The following is a 25,673-nucleotide window of genomic DNA, read 5'->3' on the forward strand; positions in this document are numbered from 1 at the left end:
AACCAATCACCAGGATTTGAGTATATAAACTAAAACCAGTGCTATACTGGCACGTTTTTTGCTAAATTCCAGTGGGTAGAAGGACCTGTGACCGGCTTGGTTAGTGGGCGTGATTGTTTGTTTGGTGGGTGTGGTGATGTTTCCTTCGCCCCCCCCCCCTCATCTGGGAGTCTTACCCCAAGACCCCCACTTCTATTATAATTAACTGCATCCCCACATGGACTTAGAAGAATAATGTATCTTCCTGGTATCGGCTATGTCAGCAGAGGCCCCGCCCCTTCTGGTCACATGGGTATGACATCAGCAGAGGTCCCTCTGGCCACTGGGATTTAGACGATACCATACTGGCACGATCAGGCTGATTCTATACATACCTTTAGTGGTCAGCTCGGATGTTTAGGTTTTGAAATCCAAAAAAGTAAAGGTTATAAAATCAGCAGCTTCTTGAGTGACAGCAGCTGAGGAGCAGATAATATCTGGGGGGTATTTATACTTATCGCCTCCCTCTGTTAGAATTAGCATAACTATTATACAATTGACCTAGCAGGACCTGTGGTGAGGTCATACCCATGTGACCAGAAGGGGTGGGGCCTCAGCAAACAAAACTGATGTCGGAAAGCAACATTTTTCTGTTGACTGAGGCCCCGCCCCTTTTGGTCACATGGATATGACCTTACCACAGGCCCTGGTAGGTCGATTGTATAATACTTATGCTAGTTCTAACAGAGGGAGGAAAGAAATATGAATACCCCCCCATATATTATCTGCTCCTCAGCTGCTGTCACTGAAGAAGCTGATGATTTTGTAAACTTTACTTTCTTGGATTTCAAAACCTATACATCCGAGCTAACCACTAATGGTATGTATAGAATCAGCCTGATCGTGCCAGTATAGCACTGGCTTTAGCTTATATACGAAAATCCTGGTGATTGGTTCCCTTTAAGGGTAGTGGTAGCTCCGGATGGGCCCCCTGAGCGCGGGCCTGGTGTGATCGTACCCCTCCCTGTAATTCTGTAAAGCCCCTTTTAATGACTTTTATCACTTTTATTTTCCATACTGTGATATCACTATTGGTCGTGTTAGGTAACTATTTTCTTCCAGATCCCAATATACTAAATCTACATGTTTTTATTATTCTCCATAAATAGGAAAGCAAGTGTAGAGGTGTGAATAAAATGTGTGAACACATGTAGGGACATCTAAGGCAGATGATCATAAATAATCCTATATATCCCATTGTTTCCATAGTTTCTCTCCATATTTAAACTTTTGTGTACGTTGTATCGTAACTCAATAACTCAAGACATGACAACCTTCCAGGAATACCTGTTTAAAGCCTTGTTACTTTTCTGGGAACGATATGTTAACGCGTTTCTTGCTATGTCAACAAGCTCTTTTTACAGCCGTGTTCTTGTAGGAAACTCATCAGACATGTCAAGTAAGGTGTGGAGAGATGCCATTATGGTATTTGATTAAAGCGGACCTGGAAACTTTTTTTGACAAGGACTTTTTCTTTTATTTTTTTTTTTTATTAATAAATACTTGTATTCTTTCCTTAGAAGTTTAAACTGAGCTGTTCCTCTGTTATTCGTCCTGGAAAATCATTAATAAATGGAACTTTTGTGTAACTCTACTCACAATTAGAGATGAGCAGACGCATGGATGTTCGGTTTGGGGCGGAATAAAAAAAAAAAGTATAGTTTGGTAACTGGACTTGACCCGGGACAATGAACCCTAAATATGTCAATGGGGACCCGAATTTCTGTGCTGAAAAAATGTCTGTAAAATGATCGTAGTAATTGCTAGTGGCTGCAAAAGGAAGCGAAATGGTGGTAAGTGCAGGATAGTTGTACAAACCATGTTTTCTCAAAGTTAAAACAGCAGTCAGACTCTTTTCTGGCCTGCTCATTAAACTACATGAGTATTCACTGCTTCCTTCTCCCACCCTTTGTCAGTCAACTGTATTAGTGTAAAAAGAAATAATTTTAACGGAAATGGTGTGGCATCCACCCTGTTTTTGATAACTAGCCAAGGTTCAGCAGACAGCTGAGGGCTGGTATTATTAGGGTGGGAAGGGCCATGGTTATTTGGCCCTTCCCAGCCTAAAAATAGCAGCCCGTAGCCACCCCAGAATTGATGCATCCATTATATGTGCCAAATCTGGCATTGCCCCGGTGCGGTAGCAATCGGGGTAATACTTTTGGGGTTGATGTCAGCTGTGAATTTACAGCTGGCATCAAGCCCAGAGGTTTGTATCTGATCTATCAGTCCTTGGCTGGTTATCAAAAATAGGGTGGAGCCCACACCATTTTTTTTTAGTCTTTCAATAAACTTTATTCGGATGACAAACCAGAACAGGAACCAGACGTACAGTTAGAAGTCTGTGTTCAGAGTTCAGCATCTGAGACAAGGTGTTCGGTACAAACCCTGAACTTTACAGTTCGGGTTCGCTCATCCCTCCTCAGTTTTTACCAGTGGAAATTGATGATTTAAAGTCAATCACCAAACCTTATCTATATCCACCCCGATACTTGATCATACCCACGGTCTGCTCTTCCTTCTCTGTATCTGAGTCAGTTCTGGTAAGACTTCAGCACTTCAAGAAAAATTAGTTTGAATCTGCAGAAAGTTGTAGGGAAATCATCAATGTATCTGCACTGAATCATGAATATTTTAGTGCATAGCTCTCCTCCTACCACCAACAACAACCCAACAATAAAAACAAAAGTCGTATACTCATCTTATTTTCTTTTGCTGCTACAATTCCCAACAGTCTCTATACGTTTGACTTTACACAACACAAATTGTTGTGTCCTGCGCTACTATTAGAGTAGTAGAGACTGGAAGCTAACCAGACAAGCATGGGCAACTTACACCATGACTATGCTTCTTATTTTATTAAATAGCCATAACATCACATTACCTCCACCTTGCTTGACAGATGGCATTAGGCACTCTTCCAGCATCTCCTTGCTCTTGAAGGTGGCCGCAGCCCGGGTGCAAGATGCTGATGTCACAGCCACTCAACCCTCCAAAGTAAAGGGGAGGGGTGGCTGCTTAGCAAAAAACTTGCACACTAATAAGGCTTGCACTGGCAGCCCGTCATGTAGATGGGTGTGATGCACAGTGTCTAAACTGTAACCTATAGATGACACCATGTAACTGTAACCTATACATGACGGGCTTCCAGTGCAAGCCATATTAGTGTGCAAGTTTTTTGCTAAGCAGCAACCCCTCCCCTCTAGTTTGCACCTGGGTTGCGGCTGCCTTCAAGAGGAAGGTTTACCACATTCTGTTTGTGCATGCATCATCTGGTCTGGCACCTTTGGTAAGTTTTTTTCAGTTTTATAGCTTCTCTAATCAGCAAAACTGTTTTCAGCTGTGCTGACATACTTGCACAAGGGTTTTCAAGGGATTTCTAAACATCCATTAGCCTTCTAACACAGCAAACACAATGTACCATTAGAACACTGGAGTGGTGGTTGTTGGAAATGGGTCTCTATACACCTATGTAGATATTGCATTAAAACCAGACGTTTGCAGCTAGAATAGTCATTTACCACATTAACAATGTATAGAGTGTATTTCTGTTTAATTTAATGTTAGCTTCATTGAAAAAACAAATGTGTTTTTCTTTAAAAAAATAAGGAAATATCTAAGTGACCCTAAACTTTTGAACTGTAGTGTATATAATGTATTTTTATTTTTCTAGAGCCCCTCTATGTTTGGCAGCAGACGGCAGAGGATGTGACCCTCACTTTCCGTCTTCCCGATGATATAACCAAAGAGCACATTAATATCCAGTTTTCACCCGATCACGTCAGCATTTCATTAAAGGAACAGGACCCATTTCTGAAAGGACAGCTTTACTCCGCGATTGATCATGAAAGCAGCACTTGGATTGTGAAAGATGAAAGAAGGTAGTCTTCAGTTCTGTTTTTTCCTTTCATAGTTCAAGTTGAAATGTATCTGAATATTCCCATTTCCTTACTTTACATGATATATATGGAATCGAATTGTAAACCTGCTCCTTCTTCCCCCACGCTCGCTGTCCTACTGAGCTCAACACTTGAATGCAATTCAGTCTCTGTTTTTTGTTTTTGTTTTCAGGGTACTTCATAATTAGGAAAGCTTAAACAGCGCCACACTTTTTCACAGGCCGTATGTGGTATTGCAGATCATTTATTTAAATACTGCACTTTCAGGCCCAACCTTTGGGCAGATACAGATTAGTTTTTGGAAAGCATCCATGTTTTTCTAATCATGGACAAGCAAAAAAAAAAAAAAAAAAAAAAATTGACCACAGCTACCCATTTAAGACTATCAACCCCTTTTTTTAATAATCCGCTAAAAGAACGACTGTGGCATAGACTAGTCCTCATCTCAGCACCTTCTATTAACTGACGCTTGGATTTGGGGGTCTTCTGAAATGCACTAGCAATTATTTGGAACCTTGTATTACAGTAATACCTTACGACTTTAATTTGTTTGGTCACTGAGCTCTTAACTCAATTTGCTCTTATGTCAAATTAAATTTATACATTATAATTAATTGATAAAACATTAATAGAAATGCTACTCTTTATGACCCCCCCCCCCCATCCTGGTAAATGGCCCCCTTCTTGGTACTGTATATATGATTCCCCAACGTCTTACATGGCCCCCATCCTGGTATATTATAATCACATCCAGGTACATGATCCTCATCTTGGTATATATGATCCCCATTCGGCTACATGGCCCCCATCTTAGTATATATGATTTTCCTTCCCTTTACATGCCTAAAATCCGCCTTCTTCACGGTCCAGAATCCAGAATTGATTCCTGCGATAATGCTGTTCTGAATTGCTTGGACCACTGTATTTTAATGGATCTATGAATAAAAAGAAAGAAACATTTTTTAACAGCATCCTGGATTGCTCACGTTATTGCTGGACTCTGCTTTGCCGTTGTTCACATTTGTATGGATGGACTCCTACATCCTGATCCGGGCACAATGGAGTTAACCAGGTCAGCTGAGGTTCCAGGTGATTCACAGGAGTGCGCTGGTCTACATTGTTGGACATTATATATATATATATATATATATATATATATATATATATATATATATATATATATATATATATATATATATATATATATATATATAAAATCCACCATCCTGGTACATGGCCCCCAACCTAGTACATATAATATGATCCCCCATCTTGGTACATATGATCCACCATCCTGGTACATATATGATCCTCCATATTGGTTTGTGGCCGCCTATCATGGTAAATATGATCCCCCGTCCAGGTACATTACTGCCCATCCTCGCACATATGATCACCCATCCCAGTACATGGCCCCCATCCTGATTTATGGCTCCCCATTCTGGTACATGTGCCTACAGCCTGGTAAATATGATCCCCCTATCCTGGTACATGTCCCCCATCCTAGTACATATGATCCCCCATCCTGGTACATGGCCCCCAACCTAGTACATATAATATGATCCTCCATCTTGGTACATATGATCCTCCATATTGGTATGTGGCCCCCCCATCCTGGTAAATATGATCCCCCATCCTAGTGTATATAATCCCCCATCCTGGTACATGTGATCCCCCATCCTGGTATATATGAGCCCCATCCTGGTACATGCCCCCCCATTGTGGTTCCCCATCCTGATGCATATGATCCCCCATCCTGGTACATGGCCCCCATCCTGGTATATATGAGCCCAATCCTGATACATGGCCCCACATCCTGGTACAGATGATCCCCCATCACAGTGCACACTATTATATTCGCCCTCCCTGTGATCCCACACAACGCAGCTTCCTCATCTTATGCAGTCAGCCAATCAGCATGTGAGAGTGCGTCAGCTGATCAGCACGTGAGTGCAGTCCTGCATGCATGAGTTGATGACGCCGTGCTGCGGGGGATTGGAGGGAGGGTGTGTAGAAGCTGCTCGTACCTCACATTTGTGCTTGTATCATGAAGCAATATAAAGAGACTGAAAAGACAAAAGGTGCTCATAGGGTACTAACGTTGGTAAAACGTTATTGTACAACTCTGATGTGCTCACCTGGTACAGTTGTGAGATAGTCACAACTGCTATAGAAGGCGTAAAAGCTTCGGCTGCAGCCGTCACCACGAGGAGGATTGGCGTCGGTGCAGGAGTCCACTTCAATTTTATCACCGACGCATCATGAAGGGAAAAAAATACGGAGCAACAGCTTGTATCTTGACATTCATAAGTTTGTGCACTCTTAAGTCAAGGTGTTACTGTACTTTGTTATTCCTATAAAAGCGCTGTCTGTCTCAAATAAATCCACAATTTTAGATAGGGGACTCCAAGTACAAATTTAGTTTGCAAATCATTTTTTTACCACCAAGAAGAGTTTCATCCGTATGGACTAGGAGGACAGGTGACCAGAGTAGGGTGGCTCCACACTAGCGGACTTGCAGTTTGCAAGGACATTTCTTGGATTAGGCTGCTGATTTCTAGGGGATAGAGGAGCCAGTCCTGCTGAGCTCACTGCACATTAAAAGTGTCTATTTTCTTCTATCCGATGCCCTTCAATGTAGCGCATTCTCGTTAAGTGCTTCTAATGGCAGATTATTCTTTCTCTCCATATGACTGCAGAGGACCCCTCCGCTGCATGACGTCTGGGTGTGCATCTCTCCTGATCTCCGCTATATATGACATAACAGGCCGATTGTACACGTGGTAATACCTGTAATCACAGAGAATAGAATTACCTGCTGTGGACTGAAGAGGGAAATTACAGCACGGACAGTATAGATACTGTGCGATTATACACATTACCTGTAAGTGCGGCATATCTGTCCTGTCCGGATCCCGCTCTCATTCATGGCCGGCAGCTGCACTTTGTCAATTAGACATCTCTTGGTACGCTCACTCATAAATGGGGCAAGTGGATATTGTGTTTTAAAGGGAACCAAACATCAGTATTTTGGTGTATAAGGTGCAGCCAGTGCAGTACTGGCACTATCAGGCACAGTGTGTACATACCATTAGTGGGCAGCTCGGGTGTTTAGGCTGTGAAATTCAACTTTATAAAGTTTGAAGATTCATGCACTTTTTGATTGACGTGTGCACCTCTGCAGATAATGTCCGGGCGGGTTATGCACGTGTATACCCGCCCCCCCCCCCCCCCCCCCGCCTGTTCCTCCCTCTCTCTGGCCGTATGTACATTTCTAATCTTCAGTTACATGGCATCGGAGTTACTAGCGCCTGGGCATAGCGCTCATCTCCGGCGCCATGTTTCTGAAGCCCACAGTATTATGGTGCATGAGAGGGCGGCGCATGCGTAACCTGCCCGGACATTAGCAGAGAGGTGCACACGTCAATCAAAAAGTGCATGAATTTTCAAACTTTATAAAGTTGGATTTCGCAGCCTTTTGACTCCTGTTCTCTTGCTTATATACATTATAGCACACGGCAGACCCCGACGCATCCATCGCTGTCCGTTTTTTCACCGTCCAGAAAAAACGTTAGTCTGCGTTGTTTCCGCCTGACAGTCAGTCACTCCATGACTGATCCGACGCACAGCCCTGTGTTGCATCCGCTATCAGTCGCAATCTGTCATTAATAGGTGTCTATGGAGAAAAAACTGGATCCTGCAAAATATTTTTTGCAGGATACCGTAGTTACTCAAGACGACGGATTGAGACTGATACAAAAAAACGGAAATGTGAAAGCAGCCTTATAGAGCGTGCTCTGTGTGCGCACAAGTGAGCAGGGTCTCCGACCTCCACCCATCTGCACTGTCACATGTTAGAAGAGAAAAAAGTGTAGATTCCCTTTAACACACAATTCCTCTTTTATTATCCCTAATAATGTATTACCAGCACAGTTCAGGTTTCTCAGAGGAGGCGATTAAGCATTTTTACACTCTGAGGAATGCAAAAACATTTTGTAAGGAGAGCTGCAGGGTCTTCTTGATAGGTGTTGTCCAGGAATTATATTTCCTTATAATCATTCATAAGTATCTAATCTGAGGCTCCTACTACTGGAATCCTCACCGATCTGCTGTCAGTAGGTCCCATGGTTGCTGTAAATATAGAGGTCTGTTTATTAAAGGGGTTGTCTAGGTTTGGGGCGCAAGTCTGACGTTGCTTTGTCAAAAAAGCAAAGCCCTAAGGCACAAAATAACTCCTGGAAGGGGGGCTCCCAGATATCTATGTGACCACAGACTTGTGAGTCCTCACAGCATGCAGTAGGTGCACTGTCAGGATTCTCTGGTGCAGGCAACTGTGTGCTTGCAAGTATGTGATTTGCATTGATAACATGCCGACTAGATGGGCGCGGCTTCAATCAATAGAACTAAATTATGAGGCCAGACAAGTTGCATACTTGCAGTCACATGACCTCTCAATGCCTCCAAAAGAGAATCCTGACAGTTCACGCTGCAAAGATTCACTAGTCTACACTCACGTAGAGGGACTACAGACTTTCACCCCAAGCCTAGGCAAACCCTTTAAAGGGTATATCTGGGACGTAAAGGTAACCAATCACCAGGACTTTCATATATAACCTAAAGCCAGTGCTATACTGGCACAATCGGGCAGATTCTCTACATACCTTTTAGTGGTCAGCTCATATGTTTAGGTTTTGAAATCCAGGAAAGTAAAGTTTATAAAATTAGCAGCTTCTTGAGTGACAGCAGCTGAGGAGCAGATAATATCTGGGGGGTATTGATAGGTATCCCCTCCCCCTGTTAGAATTAGCATAAGTATTATACAAACGATTCACTATTTCACTTGCAGGACCTGTTGTGAGGTCATACCCTTGTGAACAGAAGCGGTGGGGCCTCAGCCAACAAAGCTGATACCACAAAGCAACATTTCTGTTGGCTGAGGCTCCACCCCTTCTGGTCACATGGGTATGACCTCACACAGGTCCTGCAAGTGAAAGAGTGAATTGATTGTATAATACTTATGCTAATTCTAACAGGGGGAGGGGATAACTATGAATACCCCCCCAGATATTATCTGCTCCTCAGCTGCTGTCACTCAAGAAGCTGCTAATTTTATAAACCTATAGATCCGAGCTGACCACTAAAGGTATGTATAGAATCAGCCTGATAGTGCCAGTATAGCACTAGCTTTAGGTTATATACGAAAATTCTGGTGATTGGATCTCTTTAAAAAATATTTTGCCTGAGTACTAACAGGCAGGTTGCTGCTACCTACCTACCTGCCTGTTGTGCCTGGTGCTGATCTTCGCCGTCAAAGAGTGGTCACAGACTGCTGCTGGCGGTAATTCAGCTGCTTATGTCGAGTCAACAGAGTGTCAGCTTCTTGTCCGGTGTGCTCTGTAGACGGGACAGGATAGCCAACTTCAAGCTGATTGGGATTTGGCTTCCCCAATTAGGCAGCAGCGAGCCGGTGGTCAATCAGCATGACGCCGGCTGTCCAGTCACATCTACAGAGCGGAGTAGAAAATAAGTCCATGCTCTGTTGACAAAGCCACTGAATCGCCGACAGGAGTGTTTGTGAGGAACAGCGCCAGGCACAACAGCAGTTAGGTAGCAGCTACCTGCCTGTTGGTGCTAAGGCACTTTTTTTTTTTTACGCACCGGATTTACCTTTGAAGACTTGCGTTGCCAGTCTTAATGAAGGGGCCTACCGGACTACAGTGTACCAAATTCATTAGGCTGCATTACAAATATACTTCACTTAAGTGGCTGCCACAAGTCTTGCGTAAATGCCTTAACCTTTTCCTATTCTGAGTCCCCCACCCCCCGGGGGGAAATATTCAAAATAATTCGGTAAGCTCCTTTGTTCCCTGGCAGGGGACATCAATATTTCATACGCATTTTACTATCCTAAGTCCCTTCAAGCGGGCCACTGAGCGGAAAGTCCCATTTCTAAGTATAGTAGGCAGGACTTCGCGCATAGTGATATTTTTAGCAGCCAATGGTTGCATCTGTTCTTGACGACCTTTCACCCAACCCAGTTTTGTTTTTCTTCTTGTTTTACAAGTGAAAATGGCTAAGAGATAGCGAAACAAAGGTGCGTGAATCCGGACGAAGTAAGGCGGCGTGTAATCGATACTAGTGAAAGTAGTAATAGCGAGAGCGATTCGGACGATGGAAGTGAAGTTGTAGAGTCGGAACTGAGTGATGTTGGAAGCGTTTTTTCTACCGATGTCGGCGACGAAGATGACGAGGGTACGGAGGTTGACGCCGATGGGTGGCAACAAATCTCGTCTTCTGCCAATGGGTTTGAGCAGATTTCGTTTTCACTACCGAACCCTCGAATAAATATAACTGATGATGACCTATAATTGATTTTCAATGGGCGAAACAGGAAATTGTATTGGATAGGAAAATGTTAATGAAAGGCCCCCGTAGTGTACAGAGCTGGAACCCGATAGCTCTCTACACCATATAGTGGCCATTCTGTGGTACTGCAGCTCACCTCACACTCTTTTCAATAGCAGCAGAGCTGCAGTACCCAAAAGCAACCACGCTATGGTGTTCCAACGCCATACACTTTTTTTTTTATTTTCATTTGATACTTTACCCATCCGATCGTGCATTTCTCATACAGCATCCCTTGTTGCGCTGAAGGTTTGCCGCAGTGTATCAGTCTGAAGCTCACACTGATTACTTAGAATGGCCTCAGTTCTATTCTCCGCTCGGAGCCGTAGATATTTACAGGTTTTTCATCCTCCTGGATGTTCGATGTTCACAATCTGATCTGCAGTTTCTGTTTGGGAAAGCTAGGGGGCGATTTAAGCAATATACAGAAGTCAGTTTCCATGTTCCTGGGAACGGACATTTAGGTTTCTGGGACCCCAGAATTTTAACTAGTTCTGTTATCATAGAAGAATAGTGGGAGACATCGCTCCCGGGGACTTGTAGTAAAAATATCGTGTTCTGTAAGACTTCTGCCTTCACCCTCCAGAAAGTTCATGTTGTCAAAATCTAAAGTCTTCAAAAGCTGTAAGATGTTTCTCGTACACCTCTGTATGTAGCCATCAATCAAAGAAGGCCGCTCTCCCCTCGTCCTCCTACCTCCATGTCAACCTCCGTTACTTCTCCACATTGTCGTCATACAAGAGGTACAGGTAATGGAAGGGGGCAACCCTGATAACATCAAAAGCTGCAGGAAGCGGCAATTATCACAGCCGGGGCGACCGAGTATCTGCCATGTAGACATAATAAAACTATGTGTGGCTTAAAGGGGAAAGACAACAAAAATGGTCAGTTTGATATAAAATTGTGCTGTTCCAGTTTTTTAAAGAAAAACAAAACTGAGTGATTTAAAACAAACTACACTTCATCTATTCATCTATGCACAGGTTGTGTGAGGAATGGCATAGTGCTGAACTGTAGTATCACTAAATGTCAGTACCAACCCATCCAATCCACACAGGCAAAGAGATCAAACCATAGATAAATTATGTATATTAATGAGAAATGACACAGGTAAAAAGTAATGAACACGCTTGATGAAATGTATTTAATACTTCGTACAAAAGCTTTTGTTGTTGAGGTCCGCTTCAAGAAGCCTCCTGTATGGAAAAACTAGTCACATGCATTGCTCAGGTGTGATTTTGGCCCATTCTTCCACACTAAAAGGTGCTTTACACACTGCGACATCGCTAGCGATCTCATTAGCGATGTAACACGCCAGATCACACATACAATTTGCCGAGATCGCACATGTGACCGGCGCTACAAAAATGACCTATGTGCGATCTCGGTAAATCTTATCTGCGATCTGGCGTGTCACATCGCTAACGAGATCGCTAGCGATGTCGCAGCGTGTAAAGCACCCTTAACACTCTTCAAATCCTGAAGGTTCCGTGGGCGCCTTCTATGAACTTTGAGCTTTGGTTCTTTCCATAAACTGTATCTTGGATTCAGGTCAGGTGATTGGCTCCGCCATTCTAGCAGCTTTACTTTTTTTCCTCTGAAATCATTTGAAAGTTTCCTTGGCTGTGTTTGGGATCATTGTCTTAATGAAATGTCCACCCTCGTTTTATCGTTATCTTCCCTGGTAGATGGCATCAGATTTTCTCAAGAATGTCCGTACATTTCTCCATTCATCCTTCTTTTTAATACATAAAGTTTTCCAGTGCTGTATGTTGAAAACACCCCACAACTTCACAGATAACATGGTGTTTTGGGGGTGATATGCAGTCTCTTTTGGTGTACAGTGCTGGCCAAAAGTATTGGCACCCCTGCAATTCTGTCAGATAATACTCAGTTTCTTCTTGAAAATGATTGCAATCACAAATTCCTTTATTTTGCTTGCAATGAAAAAACACAAAAGAGAATGAAACAAAAACCAAATAATTGATCATTTCACACAAAACTCCAAAAATGGGCCAGAGAAAAGTATTGGCACCCTTAGCCTAATACTTGGTTGCACAACCTTTAGCCAAAATAACTGCGAACAACCGCTTTCGGTAACCATCAATGAGTTTCTTACAATGCTCTGCTGGAATTTTAGACCATTCTTCTTTTGCAATCTACTCCAGGTCCCTGACATTTGAAGGGGGCCTTCTCCAAACTGCCATTTTGAGATCTCTCTGCAAGTGTTCTATGGGATTCAGGTCTGGACTCATTGCTGGCCACTTTAGTAGTCTCCAGTGCTTTCTCTCAAACCATTTTCTAGTGCTTTTTGAAGTGTGTTTTGGGACATTGTCCTGCAGGAAGACCCATGACCTCTGAGGAAGACCCAGCTTTCTCACACTGGGCCCTACATTATGCTGCAAAATTTGTTGGTAGTCTTCAGACAAGCAGTCCAGTGCCAGAGGCAGCAAAGCAACCGCAAAACATCAGGGAACCTCCGCCATGTTTGACTGTAGGGACCGTGTTCTTTTCTTTGAATGCCTTATAGTATATTATTGAATCCTTATAGTCCCCAGCTGATTTTTCAAACTATGTTTTCTCTGCAATGCTGCGGCTGCATTCAAGCAGCCAGGCTCTGATTCCTGCTGCCTGTGGTTCTGGCAGCATGAATCTAGGGACAAGTTCACATTAAACTAATCATCTACAGTACAGACCAAACGTTTGGACACACCTCATGCAAAGAGTTTTCTTTATTTTCAGGACTCTGAAAATTGTAGATTCACATTGAAGGCATCAAAACTATGAATTAAAACATGTGGAATGAAATAATTAAAAAAGTGTGAAACAACTGAAAATATGACTTATATTCTAGGTTCTTCAAAGTAGCCACCTTTTGCTTTGATTACTGCTTTGCACACTCTTGGTTCTCTTGATGAGCTTCAAGAGGTAGTCACTGGAAATGGTTTTCCAGCAGTCTTGAAGGAGTTCCCAGAGATGCTTAGCACTTGTTGGCCCTTTTGCCTTCACTCTGCGGTCCAGCTCACCCCCAAACCATCTCAATTGGGTTCAGGTCTGGTGACTGTGGAGACAAGGTCATCTGGCGTAGCACCCCATCACTCTCCTTCTTAGTCAAATATTCCTTACACAGCCTGAAGGTGTGTTTGGGGTCAATGTCCTTTCGAAAAATAAATGATGGTCCAACTAAACGCAAATAGGATGGAATAACATGCCGCTGCAAGATGCTGTGGTAGCCATGCTGGTTCTGTATGCCTTCAATTTTGAATAAATCCCCAACAGTGTCACCAGCAAAGCACCCCCACACCATCACACCTCCTCCTCCATGCTTCACGGTGGGAACCAACCATGTAGAGTCCATCCCTTCACCTTTTCTACAAAGACACGATGGTTGGATCCAAAGATCTCAAACTTGGACTCATCAGACCAAAGCACAGATTTCCACTGGTCTAATGTCCATTCCTTGTGTTCTTTAGCCCAAACAAGTCTCTTCTGCTTGTTGCCTGTCCTTAGCAGTGGTTTCCTAGCAGCTATTTTACCATGAAAGCCTGCTGCACAAAGTCTCCTCTTAATAGTTGTGCTAGAGATGAGACGGTGTGTCCAAACTTTTGGTCTGTACTGTATGTAGTTACATGAAAAATTGCTTCTAACAAAAAAACTGTGTGTGTATATAGCTACTGCAAATCCAGAATGCAGACTGCCCACTGAATGCCTGCCATCACATCTTCACCACACATGGATAGCTTTCCTGGAGTCTTGCATGGCAAATCACCTCTCCTGTATGACTTGGATGTTTTGCCTCATGATCCTCTAAATCAGGGGTCTCAAACCCGGCTGGGTGTATGGGCCGCACAGAGGAAAAAATAATTTTGGGGGCCGCATTCTTTGCAGGACAAGGTAACATTTTTATTGGCAATATATATATATATATATATATATATATATATATATATATATATATATATATATATATATATATATATATATATATATATATATATATATATATATATATATATATATATATATATATATATATATATATATATATATATATATATATATATATATATATATATATATATATATATATATATAATTTATTTTTTTTACACACCTTGTTATCACTGATTTTGAATATTTTCACTTGTTTATTATAATAAAGGTGCACATTCTTTGTTTACATATTAAAAAAAAAAAATTTGATGGTAAAAAAAAAAGTCATGCCTTATTTTGTTGGGTTTTTTTTGTTTTTTTGTTGTTTTTTTTTACATTTTATCCCTTTCTTGTAACTAATAGTGTTGCAATTATCATTATATAGAAATTTTGGCCAACATCTTTTAGTAATGTTCCCCATCTTGTTGTAATGTGCCCATCCTTGTCCCCTTGTAGTATTGTGCCCCATCCTAGTCCCCATTCTACAGTAATGTACTGATCCTTGTCCCCATCCTACAGTAATGTCCCCAGCCTTGTCCCCATCTTACCGTAATGTGCCCATCCTGTAGTAATGTGTCCAGCCTTGTCCCCATCTTATAGTAATGTTCCCCATCTTTGTCCCCTTGTAGCAATCTCTCTATCCTGCATTACTGTCCCCATCATCTAGTTGTCCCATTCTATAGTAATGTGCCCATCCTACAGAAATGTCCCTATCCTATAGTAATGTGCCAACCTTGTCCCCATCCTATAGTACTGTCCCATCCTATAGTAATGTCCCCATCTTATCATAATGTGCCCATCCTATAGTAATGTCCCCAGCCTTGTCCCCATTCTACGGGGGCGGCGACTGAAAGGGGGCAGGGGCGCTATAACTTACCGATCGCTCTCAGCTTCCACAGACGCTGGAGTGAAGCTGAGGGGGCGGTCTCCGGCCCCAGATCCACAGTGATTGGAGAGATCAGTCACAAGGCCGGTCTCTCCAATCAGAGCTGGGGGCGGGTGAAATTGAGGTCACCCAGCTCCAGCCAATGATCGGTGCTACAGCTGCACTGATATGGCTGGATTTCAATGTTTCAGACATTTTCAATGGCTAAAACATTACAGTGGCTGTGATTGGCTGAGCAGCGTTCGTCAGCCAATCACAGCCTCCGTAGGTCCGGGGAGGAGACACCTGAGGTCTGACACCTCCTGAGGTCCCGTCCTCCCCGAATCTAAAGCCTGCTTTACACCATACGATCCAGCATACGATATCATATGCGATCGTACCCGTCCCCATCGTATGTGCGGCACGTTCAATTTGTTGGACGTGTTGCACAAACGAATAACCCCCCCGTCACACGTACTTACCCGTCCATATGACCTCGATGTGGGCGGTGAACATCCACTTCCTGGAGTGGGAGGAACGTTTGGCGTCACATTGACGTCACGCGGCAGCCGGCCAATAGAAGCGGAGGGGCGGAGATGAGCGGGACGTAAACATTCCGCCCACCTCCTTCCTTCCGCATAGCCGGCGGGAGCCGCAGGACGTAGGTAAGATCTGTTTTATCGTTCCCGGGGTGTCACACACTGCGATGTGTGCTACCCAGAGTATGATGAACAACCTGATGTTCAATTTTTAGGAATTGAACGACGTGCATGCGATGAACGTTTTACCGTTCAATCGCAATCGCACGTAGCTGTTACACGCTACAATGTACCTTACGATGCCAGATGTGCGTCACTTACGACGTGACCCCGCCGACACATTGTAAGATATATTGTAGCGTGTAAAGCGCCCTTTAGGTATTTGCAATGCGCAAAGCGATCGCAGCCACCGGGGCTCCGGGGCCGCGATTTCGTCATGACGTACTGGGTACGTCATGGGTCCTTAAGTACCAGGGAGCCATGACATACCCAGTACGTCATAGGCCGCTAAGGGGTTAATGTGCCATCCTTCACACACACTCACACACGCGCACAAAACAGCATTTTTCTCACCTGTCCCGCGTTCCCTCAGCTGCCTCATCTCTGCTTCATGCGGCCCCCAGGCCCGTGCCTCTGTTAACTATCGCAGCCGGTGCAGGGGCCGCAGCCACTGTCAGTGATTTATGTCAGATGATTGTTTTGCCAGCGCTGCGCGCGCAGAGTCCTTGACTCTGAGAGCACAGCACCGGCAAAACATTCATCGAACAAAGTGCAGACCGTGGCTGCGGCCCTTGCACCGGCCGCGATAGTTAAGAGGCACGAGCCTGGGGGCCGCATGAAACAGCCTGAGGGGCCGCGTGTTTGAGACCCCTGCTCTAAATGGAATGTGCTATTATGTACAAAGTTGGCGAAAATCTTGATAATTTCATACTAATATTACAAGCAGGTACTTACCGGCTGCAGGGAGCTGTCTGCAGTTTTGGTATATAGCTGCTGTTCATTTATTTTTTCATTTTGTTCCCAAGGAAAAGTTTAAGTGATGAAAATAGTTCTAATTTAGCTAATTAGTAGAAATTGTTTCTATTATTCTCTGCTATTAATGTAATTTAAGAGGACATTGTAATTAACATCGCTCAAAATTAAATTAATGACAATTTATAAATTCTTGTGCTTTTAATAAAAATAACTTGTATATTTATTTTTTTTCAACTATCCAATAATTCAGAGAATTTGAGAACTTTTTTTTTCACGCTGGAGGTAGGATGCTGCTTATAGGTGTATGGCGGCATTTGTATTCCTATCTCCATTAGATTGTTTATCTCCGTACTTTTTCTTATAGTTCATGTGTATGTAATATATATGTATAAGAGTGTGTGTGTGTGTGTGTGTGTGTGTGTGTGTGTATTTATATACACACAGTACAGACCAAAAGTTTGGACTCACCTTCTCATTCAAAGAGTTTTCTTTATTTTCATGACTCTAAAAATTGTAGATTCACAAAACATGTATAATGAAATACTTAACAAAAAAGTGTGAAACAACTGAAAATATTTCTTATACTCTAGGTTCTTCAAAGTAGCCACCTTTTGCTTTGATTACGGCTTTGCACACTCTTGGCATTCTCTTGATGAGCTTCAAGATGTAGTCACCAGAAATGGTTTTCCAACAGTCTTGAAGGAGTTCCCAGAGATGCATAGCACTTGTTGGCCCTTTTGCCTTCACTCTGTGGTCCAGCTCACCCCAAACCATCTCGATTGGGTTCAGGTCTGGTGACTATGGAGACCAGGTCATCTGGCGTAGCACCCCATCACTCTCCTTCTTGCTGGCCTGCTGCACAAAGTCTCCTCTTAATAGTTGTTCTAGAGATGAGGTGTCAATTCAGCAACTCCTGATGTAGGAGAATAGACCTCTTCAAAATTAGAGAATATAGCAATCAGAGGTTAAAATTTAGCTTTTAATCTATTATATTAAAATCCTTATAGACTAAAACATTAAACCCAAAGTTCTCTGGATTGCTGTCGTTACACAACCCTCACAGCCCCAGAGAACCTATGACATAACAAACCAATCAAAAAAACACAAAAAACACAAATCAAAAATTGAGTGTGATGGTTAGCACTCCAATAAGGACAGTGGTCCAATATGAGTATCTAAAAAATCATCAAAAACAACTCAATATAATAAACATATAGTGCACGGTAATCCTCAAAGAGGAATTTACTAATTCAATTTTTACAGAGTGAGTTAGGATTGATCTCACCCATTCTTGCAGCTTGGGGTGCAGAAGGCTTCCTCTATATGGGTCCACACAGCGTCAGCTGGCCCTATACTGACCCTAGAAGACCTTCATAACATCTAACACCCCAAGGCTTCTGCTCTTACAAGAACAGACCACATCTAGTCCTCTCTTGTGCCCCTACAATATTCCTGGCCCTCGTCCCGACGCGTTTCATCACTTCCGACTCATCAGGGGACTTCAGTATTGCATTAGAGGTAACAGGTCCTACACCCAGACTCATATAGGAGCTGATGCAGGCACAGAAGAGAGTATATATACATAGCAGAGCCAATCATGAAATGCACTTAATCAGAGACTCACCAATGGTCAGTCTCCTCCCCAGGTGTTCATATTCAGTCATTATTGTCACTTTCCAATATACGACGCCACGCTATATGTATAGAAGCACATGGTGACTCAGTGCAGCGTGCGTTCCACAGTAAAAAACATGTGCATCTGGTGTATACATCACATCCGGAGTCATTCCGGATGCCTTTCAACAACACCAACCAATCAGAATGCGCCATACTGGCGCGCCTCTCAGCCACTAGCATCCATTCACACATTGGTATTAGGGGCGTGTTTATGCTGCCGAGGACGCACTGCGCATGCTCCTCCTGTGGAACGCATATATCCGCGTTCCACACAGAGATCACCGGATGTATAAACCACGTCACATCCGGTTTCCCTCGGCAGCGCGTCACAGGGCATCGCTCCTATACAGGAGCTATCACAATAGGGGCGTGTTTACTGCTGCCTGACGTGTCTCAGAGGGACGCAACTTTCCAGCACTTAGTGCAGCTCCCTGCAAGGAGCATATAAACCGGCGCTCCACATCACGTAGCTAGCATTCAGCGCTGGATGTTATCTCAGTCCATACTCATAAGTTATAATATCGTTAGATCCCCATATATACCGAGCGTAGCAGGTTATGCTGTACAGTTTCTATAACCAAAAATCTCCCCACATAAAAATCACTAATGGGAGATAGTATAGCGTCTATTTGCCCTCATATATATCAAATGGTGCATATACTGTGCATAATCTAAAAAAGGGAACACTTATTTCCCCAACCCTCTCCCCTCCAATGTCATAGCACCAGGGGGGGGGGGGGGGGAATTAGGAAGTGGAAGCATCGCTAATGATGATTAAATGTATCCACTTTCCTATATGCATATCAGTGGACCCATGCTACCAGTTCCAAGAGGCTATAAAAACAATTATGCAAAAAGTCATACAGTGCATATCATGTTCTACTGAATTGGAAAGAATGTTAACATGTGCTCAATTATATGACTGATAATGATGGAAATTAATGGGGGAAGGTGTGCTGTGACATCTATGTGTTACAATTGACTTTCGCTGTACATCATGAATATAGTTCAATCAAAGCTCAAAACACAGCTCTAGCACAAAGATTGAGTTCTAGAAGGGGAGACGGAACGAGCCATCAATCCCAAACCATAGGGTTACAAAATCATTCTTATAGGTTATCTTTGGCAGTTGTCCATCTGGATCTATATGAAACTGGCGAATTGCAAATGTTCATTTAATCCCTGCGGAGATACAGTACCCAGGGTAAAAATCCATTTCGTCTCTCTCTGAAGCACTTTTTGATCCCAATTTCCTCCCTTTTGGGTCTCGGAATCAAATCAATGCCAACAAATCGTATCGCCGAGGGGTCACCACCATGTTTGGCCCAGACATGTCTGGCCAACGGTTTGTCTCTCTGGTGTTCAATGTCACCTAGGTGATCCCCTATTCGACGTCTGAATTCACGGATAGTTTTTCACACGTATTCAAGTCCGCAGGAACATGTGGCTTTATAGATCACTCCCTGGGAGCGACAATTGATGAAATGGCGGATTTCAAAGCTTCTGTTGAGGACATTGCTCCTAAAATTTTTTCCAATCTCTATAAAGGGACATGCAATACATTTGGAGCATTTATAGCACCCTTTAATTTCTCTAGAAAGCCAGTTTGTTTCATGGCTCCTTTCAAAATGGCTATGTACTAGCCTATCGCCGAGAGATTTCCCCTTTTTGTATGTGATTAAGGGTCGGCGAGAAAGTGAAGGGCCTACGTCTCTGTCCATCAACAATACAGGCCAGTGTCGTTCAAGAATTTTACGCACCTCCGTAGCCCCATTATCAAATGTAGTAATGAATCGTGTGGAATTTTCCTCATTGATGGATTTCTGTCGACTAGCTAGCAGTTCTGCTCGGGGGATATTCTTGGCTTCATGATATGCTTTTTTCAGGATCTCTTTAGGATACCCTCTTTCTCTAAATTTATCACGAAGTGTCCTTGCCTGCATTTCAAATACACATTTGTCAGTGCAGTTCCTCCGTATTCGGAGGTATTGACCTTTTGGAATTCCTCTCCTCAGGTGGAAGGGATGACTGCTTTCCCACCTGAGGAGGGAATTCGTAGCAGTGGGCTTGTGGTACGTTGATGTGGAGATTTCGCCCATACTATTTTTTTGGATGAGAATATCCAGAAACGGAAGAGTTTCTTCCTCTATGACATGAGTAAATCTGAGATTGATGTCATTCCGATTTAGACCCGCTACATAGTTAACCAACTCTCCTCTCGATCCATTCCATACGATCAGAATGTCATCTATGTAGCGGGTCCATACATCAAACTTACATGTCACCTCTCTTTCTTCTTCCACAAAGATCCGTGTCTCCTCCCACCAACCCAGGAATAAATTTGCGTATGCGGGAGCACAAGGGCTCCCCATAGCAGTACCCCTGAGTTGGTGGTGGATCCGCCCATCAAACATAAACACGTTTCTTCTCAGACAAAAATCCAACAGTCTGAGAATGAAATTGTTGTGGTTAGAATATTGACAACCCCGTGAATTCAAAAAATATCGTACTGCTTCTAGGCCTCTATCGTGGGGGTATCGAGGAATATAGGGCCTCCACATCGATACTTCCGAGGAGAGCCCCTTCACTAACCGAAATGCCTTCTAGTTTTCGTAGAAGGTCAGGGGTGTCTTTCACATATGAGGGCAGGGCTGTTACAAACGGTTTAAGGATCCTGTCAAGGTAAATACCACAGTTCTGGGTTAAGCTGTTGATCCCTGATACAATAGGTCTTCCTTTTAGTGGATGAAGACCTTTATGTATTTTAGGAAGGCAGTAGAAGGTTGCCATCACTGTCTCCCTCTGATACATAAATTCATATTCAGTTTTATCAATTACCTGGGTCAATATTCCCTCATCCAAGATTTCTCTCAATTCTTCCAGGTAGAGCTTAAGTGGATTTGAAGAGAGTTTTTCATATCCGGTTTCATCCTTTAGAATGCTTTTACACATCTCCACATATTGGTCAACATCCATGACAGCCACATTGCCCCCCCTTATCACAGGGTTTGATGACAATGTGGCTGTCACGTTCCAAACTCCACGCTCGGTATATATGGGGATCTAACGATATTATAACTTATGAGTATGGACTGAGATAACATCCAGCGCTGAATGCTAGCTACGTGATGTGGAGCGCCGGTTTATATGCTCCTTGCAGGGAGCTGCACTAAGTGCTGGAAAGTTGCGTCCCTCTGAGACACGTCAGGCAGCAGTAAACACGCCCCTATTGTGATAGCTCCTGTATAGGAGCGATGCCCTGTGACGCGCTGCCGAGGGAAACCGGATGTGACGTGGTTTATACATCCGGTGATCTCTGTGTGGAACGCGGATATATGCGTTCCACAGGAGGAGCATGCGCAGTGCGTCCTCGGCAGCATAAACACGCCCCTAATACCAATGTGTGAATGGATGCTAGTGGCTGAGAGGCGCGCCAGTATGGCGCATTCTGATTGGTTGGTGTTGTTGAAAGGCATCCGGAATGACTCCGGATGTGATGTATACACCAGATGCACATGTTTTTTACTGTGGAACGCACGCTGCACTGAGTCACCATGTGCTTCTATACATATAGCGTGGCGTCGTATATTGGAAAGTGACAATAATGACTGAATATGAACACCTGGGGAGGAGACTGACCATTGGTGAGTCTCTGATTAAGTGCATTTCATGATTGGCTCTGCTATGTATATATACTCTCTTCTGTGCCTGCATCAGCTCCTATGTGAGTCTGGGTGTAGGACCTGTTACCTCTAATGCAATACTGAAGTCCCCTGATGAGTCGGAAGTGATGAAACGCGTCGGGACGAGGGCCAGGAATATTGTAGGGGCACAAGAGAGGACTAGATGTGGTCTGTTCTTGTAAGAGCAGAAGCCTTGGGGTGTTAGATGTTATGAAGGTCTTCTAGGGTCAGTATAGGGCCAGCTGACGCTGTGTGGACCCATATAGAGGAAGCCTTCTGCACCCCAAGCTGCAAGAATGGGTGAGATCAATCCTAACTCACTCTGTAAAAATTGAATTAGTAAATTCCTCTTTGAGGATTACCGTGCACTATATGTTTATTATATTGAGTTGTTTTTGATGATTTTTTAGATACTCATATTGGACCACTGTCCTTATTGGAGTGCTAACCATCACACTCAATTTTTGATTTGTGTTTTTTGTGTTTTTTTGATTGGTTTGTTATGTCATAGGTTCTCTGGGGCTGTGAGGGTTGTGTAACGACAGCAATCCAGAGAACTTTGGGTTTAATGTTTTAGTCTATAAGGATTTTAATATAATAGATTAAAAGCTAAATTTTAACCTCTGATTGCTATATTCTCTAGAGATGAGGTGTGTCCAAACTTTTGGTCTGTACTGTATATGTATATGTGTGTGGGTATGTATATATATATATATATATATATATATATATATATTATATATATATATATATATATATATATATATATATATATATATATATATATATATATATATAAATAATAAAATATGTATTGTGTGTGTGTATAAGTATGTTTATAGAAGTGTGTGTGTGTGTGTATATAGATAGATATATGGTATATTTTTCACACACAGTTGTGGCTAAAAGTGTTGGCGCACTTCAAATTGTTCAGAAAAATTCAGTATTACCCTCAGAAAGTTATTGCAATTACACATGTTTATTTCCTTTTTGTGTGTGTTGGAACAACAGAAAAAAAGAGAAAAAAAAAAAGGCAGATTGGACATAATTTTACACAAAACTCCAAAAAATTTGTCGGGACTCTCAACTCAATTTTTGGTTGCACACCCTTTGAAATAAATAACTGCAATCACTCGCTTCCTATGATCATCACAAGCTTCTTACTCCTCTCACCTGGGATTTTGGACTCTTCTTTATAACTGCTCCGGGTCTCTCATATTTTAAGGCGTCTTCTCCCAACAGCAATTTTAAGATCTCTGCACAGGTGTTAATGGGATTTAGATTCGGACTCTTTGCTACCACTTCAGAACTCTCCGGCTTTTTGTTTCTTTTCACTTCTAGTGGCTTCTTGAAGTAAATTTGGGGTCATTGTCCTGCTGGAAGACCTATGGCCTAGGCCACAAACCGAGCTATCTAACACTGGGCACTGCATTGCGACCCAAATTCCTTTGGCAATCTTCAGATTTCATAATGGCTTGCAAACAGTCAATGCACCCAGTGCCAAAGGCAGCAAAAGATCCCCAATACATCTTTGATTCTCTACCATATCTGACTGTAGGTTGTGTGTTCTTTTCTTTGTAGGCCTCATTCGATTTTCGGTTACCAGTAAAATGATATGCTTTACCAAAAAGCTCTGTCTTGGTCTCATCTTTCCACAACTACGCTTTCCCAGAAAGATTTTGTCTTTCTCACATACGGTATATGTTGGCAAACTGTAGTCTAGCTTTTTTATGTCTGTGTGAGCATTAGGGTCCTCCTAAGTTTCCTCCATACAGTTTCATTTCATTCAATTGTCAACAGATAGTTTCCCTCTGACTACTGATGCCTCCCTGAACCTGCAGGACGGCTTGAATCTCTTTTGGAACTTGATTGGGCTGCTTAGGCTACTTTCACACGTCATTTTTTCCCCATCAGTCACAATCCGTTTTGTGAGTGATCTGACAGATCCGTCGCAGATTGTGTTACAACTGATGCGACGGATCCCCTGTAAAAGAAAAAACTGATCCGTCCTACCAGCTTTGGAGCCTTGCAATGTGATTGTGTACATACTGGGCATGCTCAGTAGAAAATGATGAAATCCAGCACTGGATTTAGTCATGTGATGGATTACGGTGGAATCCTGCACCATAGACAACCATTATACCTGTTGATGGACTGCGATTCGACGCTTCGACGCTCGGAAAAATGTTACATTGTCAGTTGCTTCCGCCTGACAGTGAGTCATTCCACAACTGATCCGTCGTGCGACTGATGCAATGCAAGGCCATCAGTCACAATCCGTCATTAATACAAGTCTATGGAAAAAAACGGAATCCTGCAAATTATTATTGCAGGATTCAGTTTTTTCTCAAAACGACGGATTGTGACTGAGGTAAAATGACAGAAATGTGAAAGTAGCCTTAGGGCTAGGTTCACATTTCCGTTAAAATGTATCAGTCCCAATACGCGGCTATGGTAAACAACACAATCCATTTAGCGGATTCTGTTGGGTCCCATAAACTGTATTAGTGGCGGATTGCAACTGAAGACCTTGCGTTGCATCCGCTGCGCCACGGGTCAGTCGTTTTTGGACTGTACCGCCTGCGGGAACGACGCAGAATGTAACGTTTTTCGGGCCGTCAAAATTAACGCAGCCGCGCAGGAATCCATCGCCATCTGTCAAGCTTGTAATGTATGTCTATGGTGCTGGATTCCGTCATGCTCTACTGAGCATGCCCAGCATGTTTGGCACACCCCACTGGGCTGTCCCAAACACAAACGGATCATGACTGATCCGTCAAAAAACGGACGCACAGCGGGTGTAACGGACGCGACAAATCCGTTTTTTCACAGGATTCCCTGTGTAAGGAATCCTGTGAAAAACACATCTGTTGCGTCAGTTGACATTGAAAAAACGACTGATCCGTTGCTGACGGACCTGACGGATTTAAACAACGGAAATGTGAACCTAGCCTTATCCACCATCCGAACTATCCTGCTTCGCAACCTTTTATCAATTTTTCTCTGCCGTCTACATCCAGGGAGATTAGCTGCAGCGCCATGGGTTGTAAATTATGTTGTGCCCCCATGGCCAGCAGGAGGACCTACTCCGTCAACCTCCGGCAATGAGCAATGTGGTCTCCAGGAGCCAGAGGTTCCCCACCCCTGTGATAAATCAAAGTTTTGGGACGTCCTGTCCCCCCCACCCACCCCACTCTCTCTCACACACACACACACACACACACACACACACACACTCACTCACTCACTCACTCACTCACTCACTCACACACACACACACACACACACACACACACACACACACACACACACACACACACACACACACACACACACACTCTCTCACTCTCTCTCTCTCTCTTTCTCTTTCTCTTTCTCTTTCCTCTTTCTCTCTCTCTCTTTCTCTTTCTCTCTCTCTTTCTCTTTCTCTCTCTCTTTCTCTCTCTCTCTTTCTCTCTCTCTCTTTCTCTCTCTCCTCTTCTCTCTCTCTTCTCTTTCTCTTTCTCTTTTCTCTTTCTCTCTCTCTCTTTCTCTCTCTCTTTCTCTCTCTCTTTCTCTCTCTCTCTTTCTCTCTCTCTCTTTCTCTCTCTCTTTCTCTCTCTTTCTCTTTCTCTTTCTCTCTCTCTCTCTTCTCTTTCTCTTTCTCTCTCTTTCTCTC

At 43.1% G+C, this 25,673-nt stretch overlaps 1 protein-coding gene across 1 annotated transcript in view; it reads left to right on the plus strand.

Annotated features, from left to right (window-relative positions):
* The window catches only part of NUDCD1 (NudC domain containing 1), a 191,686-nt gene that overhangs the window by 111,496 nt on the left and 54,517 nt on the right, over window positions 1–25,673 (plus strand). The window contains exon 6 of the mRNA XM_075352951.1: window positions 3,713–3,920. Within this exon, the coding sequence (XP_075209066.1) occupies window positions 3,713–3,920 (208 nt within the window). The remainder of the gene's footprint in view (window positions 1–3,712; window positions 3,921–25,673) is intronic.

The sequence above is a fragment of the Anomaloglossus baeobatrachus genome, chromosome 6 (genome assembly GCF_048569485.1).
Source record: "Anomaloglossus baeobatrachus isolate aAnoBae1 chromosome 6, aAnoBae1.hap1, whole genome shotgun sequence".
Classification (NCBI taxonomy): domain Eukaryota; kingdom Metazoa; phylum Chordata; class Amphibia; order Anura; family Aromobatidae; genus Anomaloglossus; species Anomaloglossus baeobatrachus.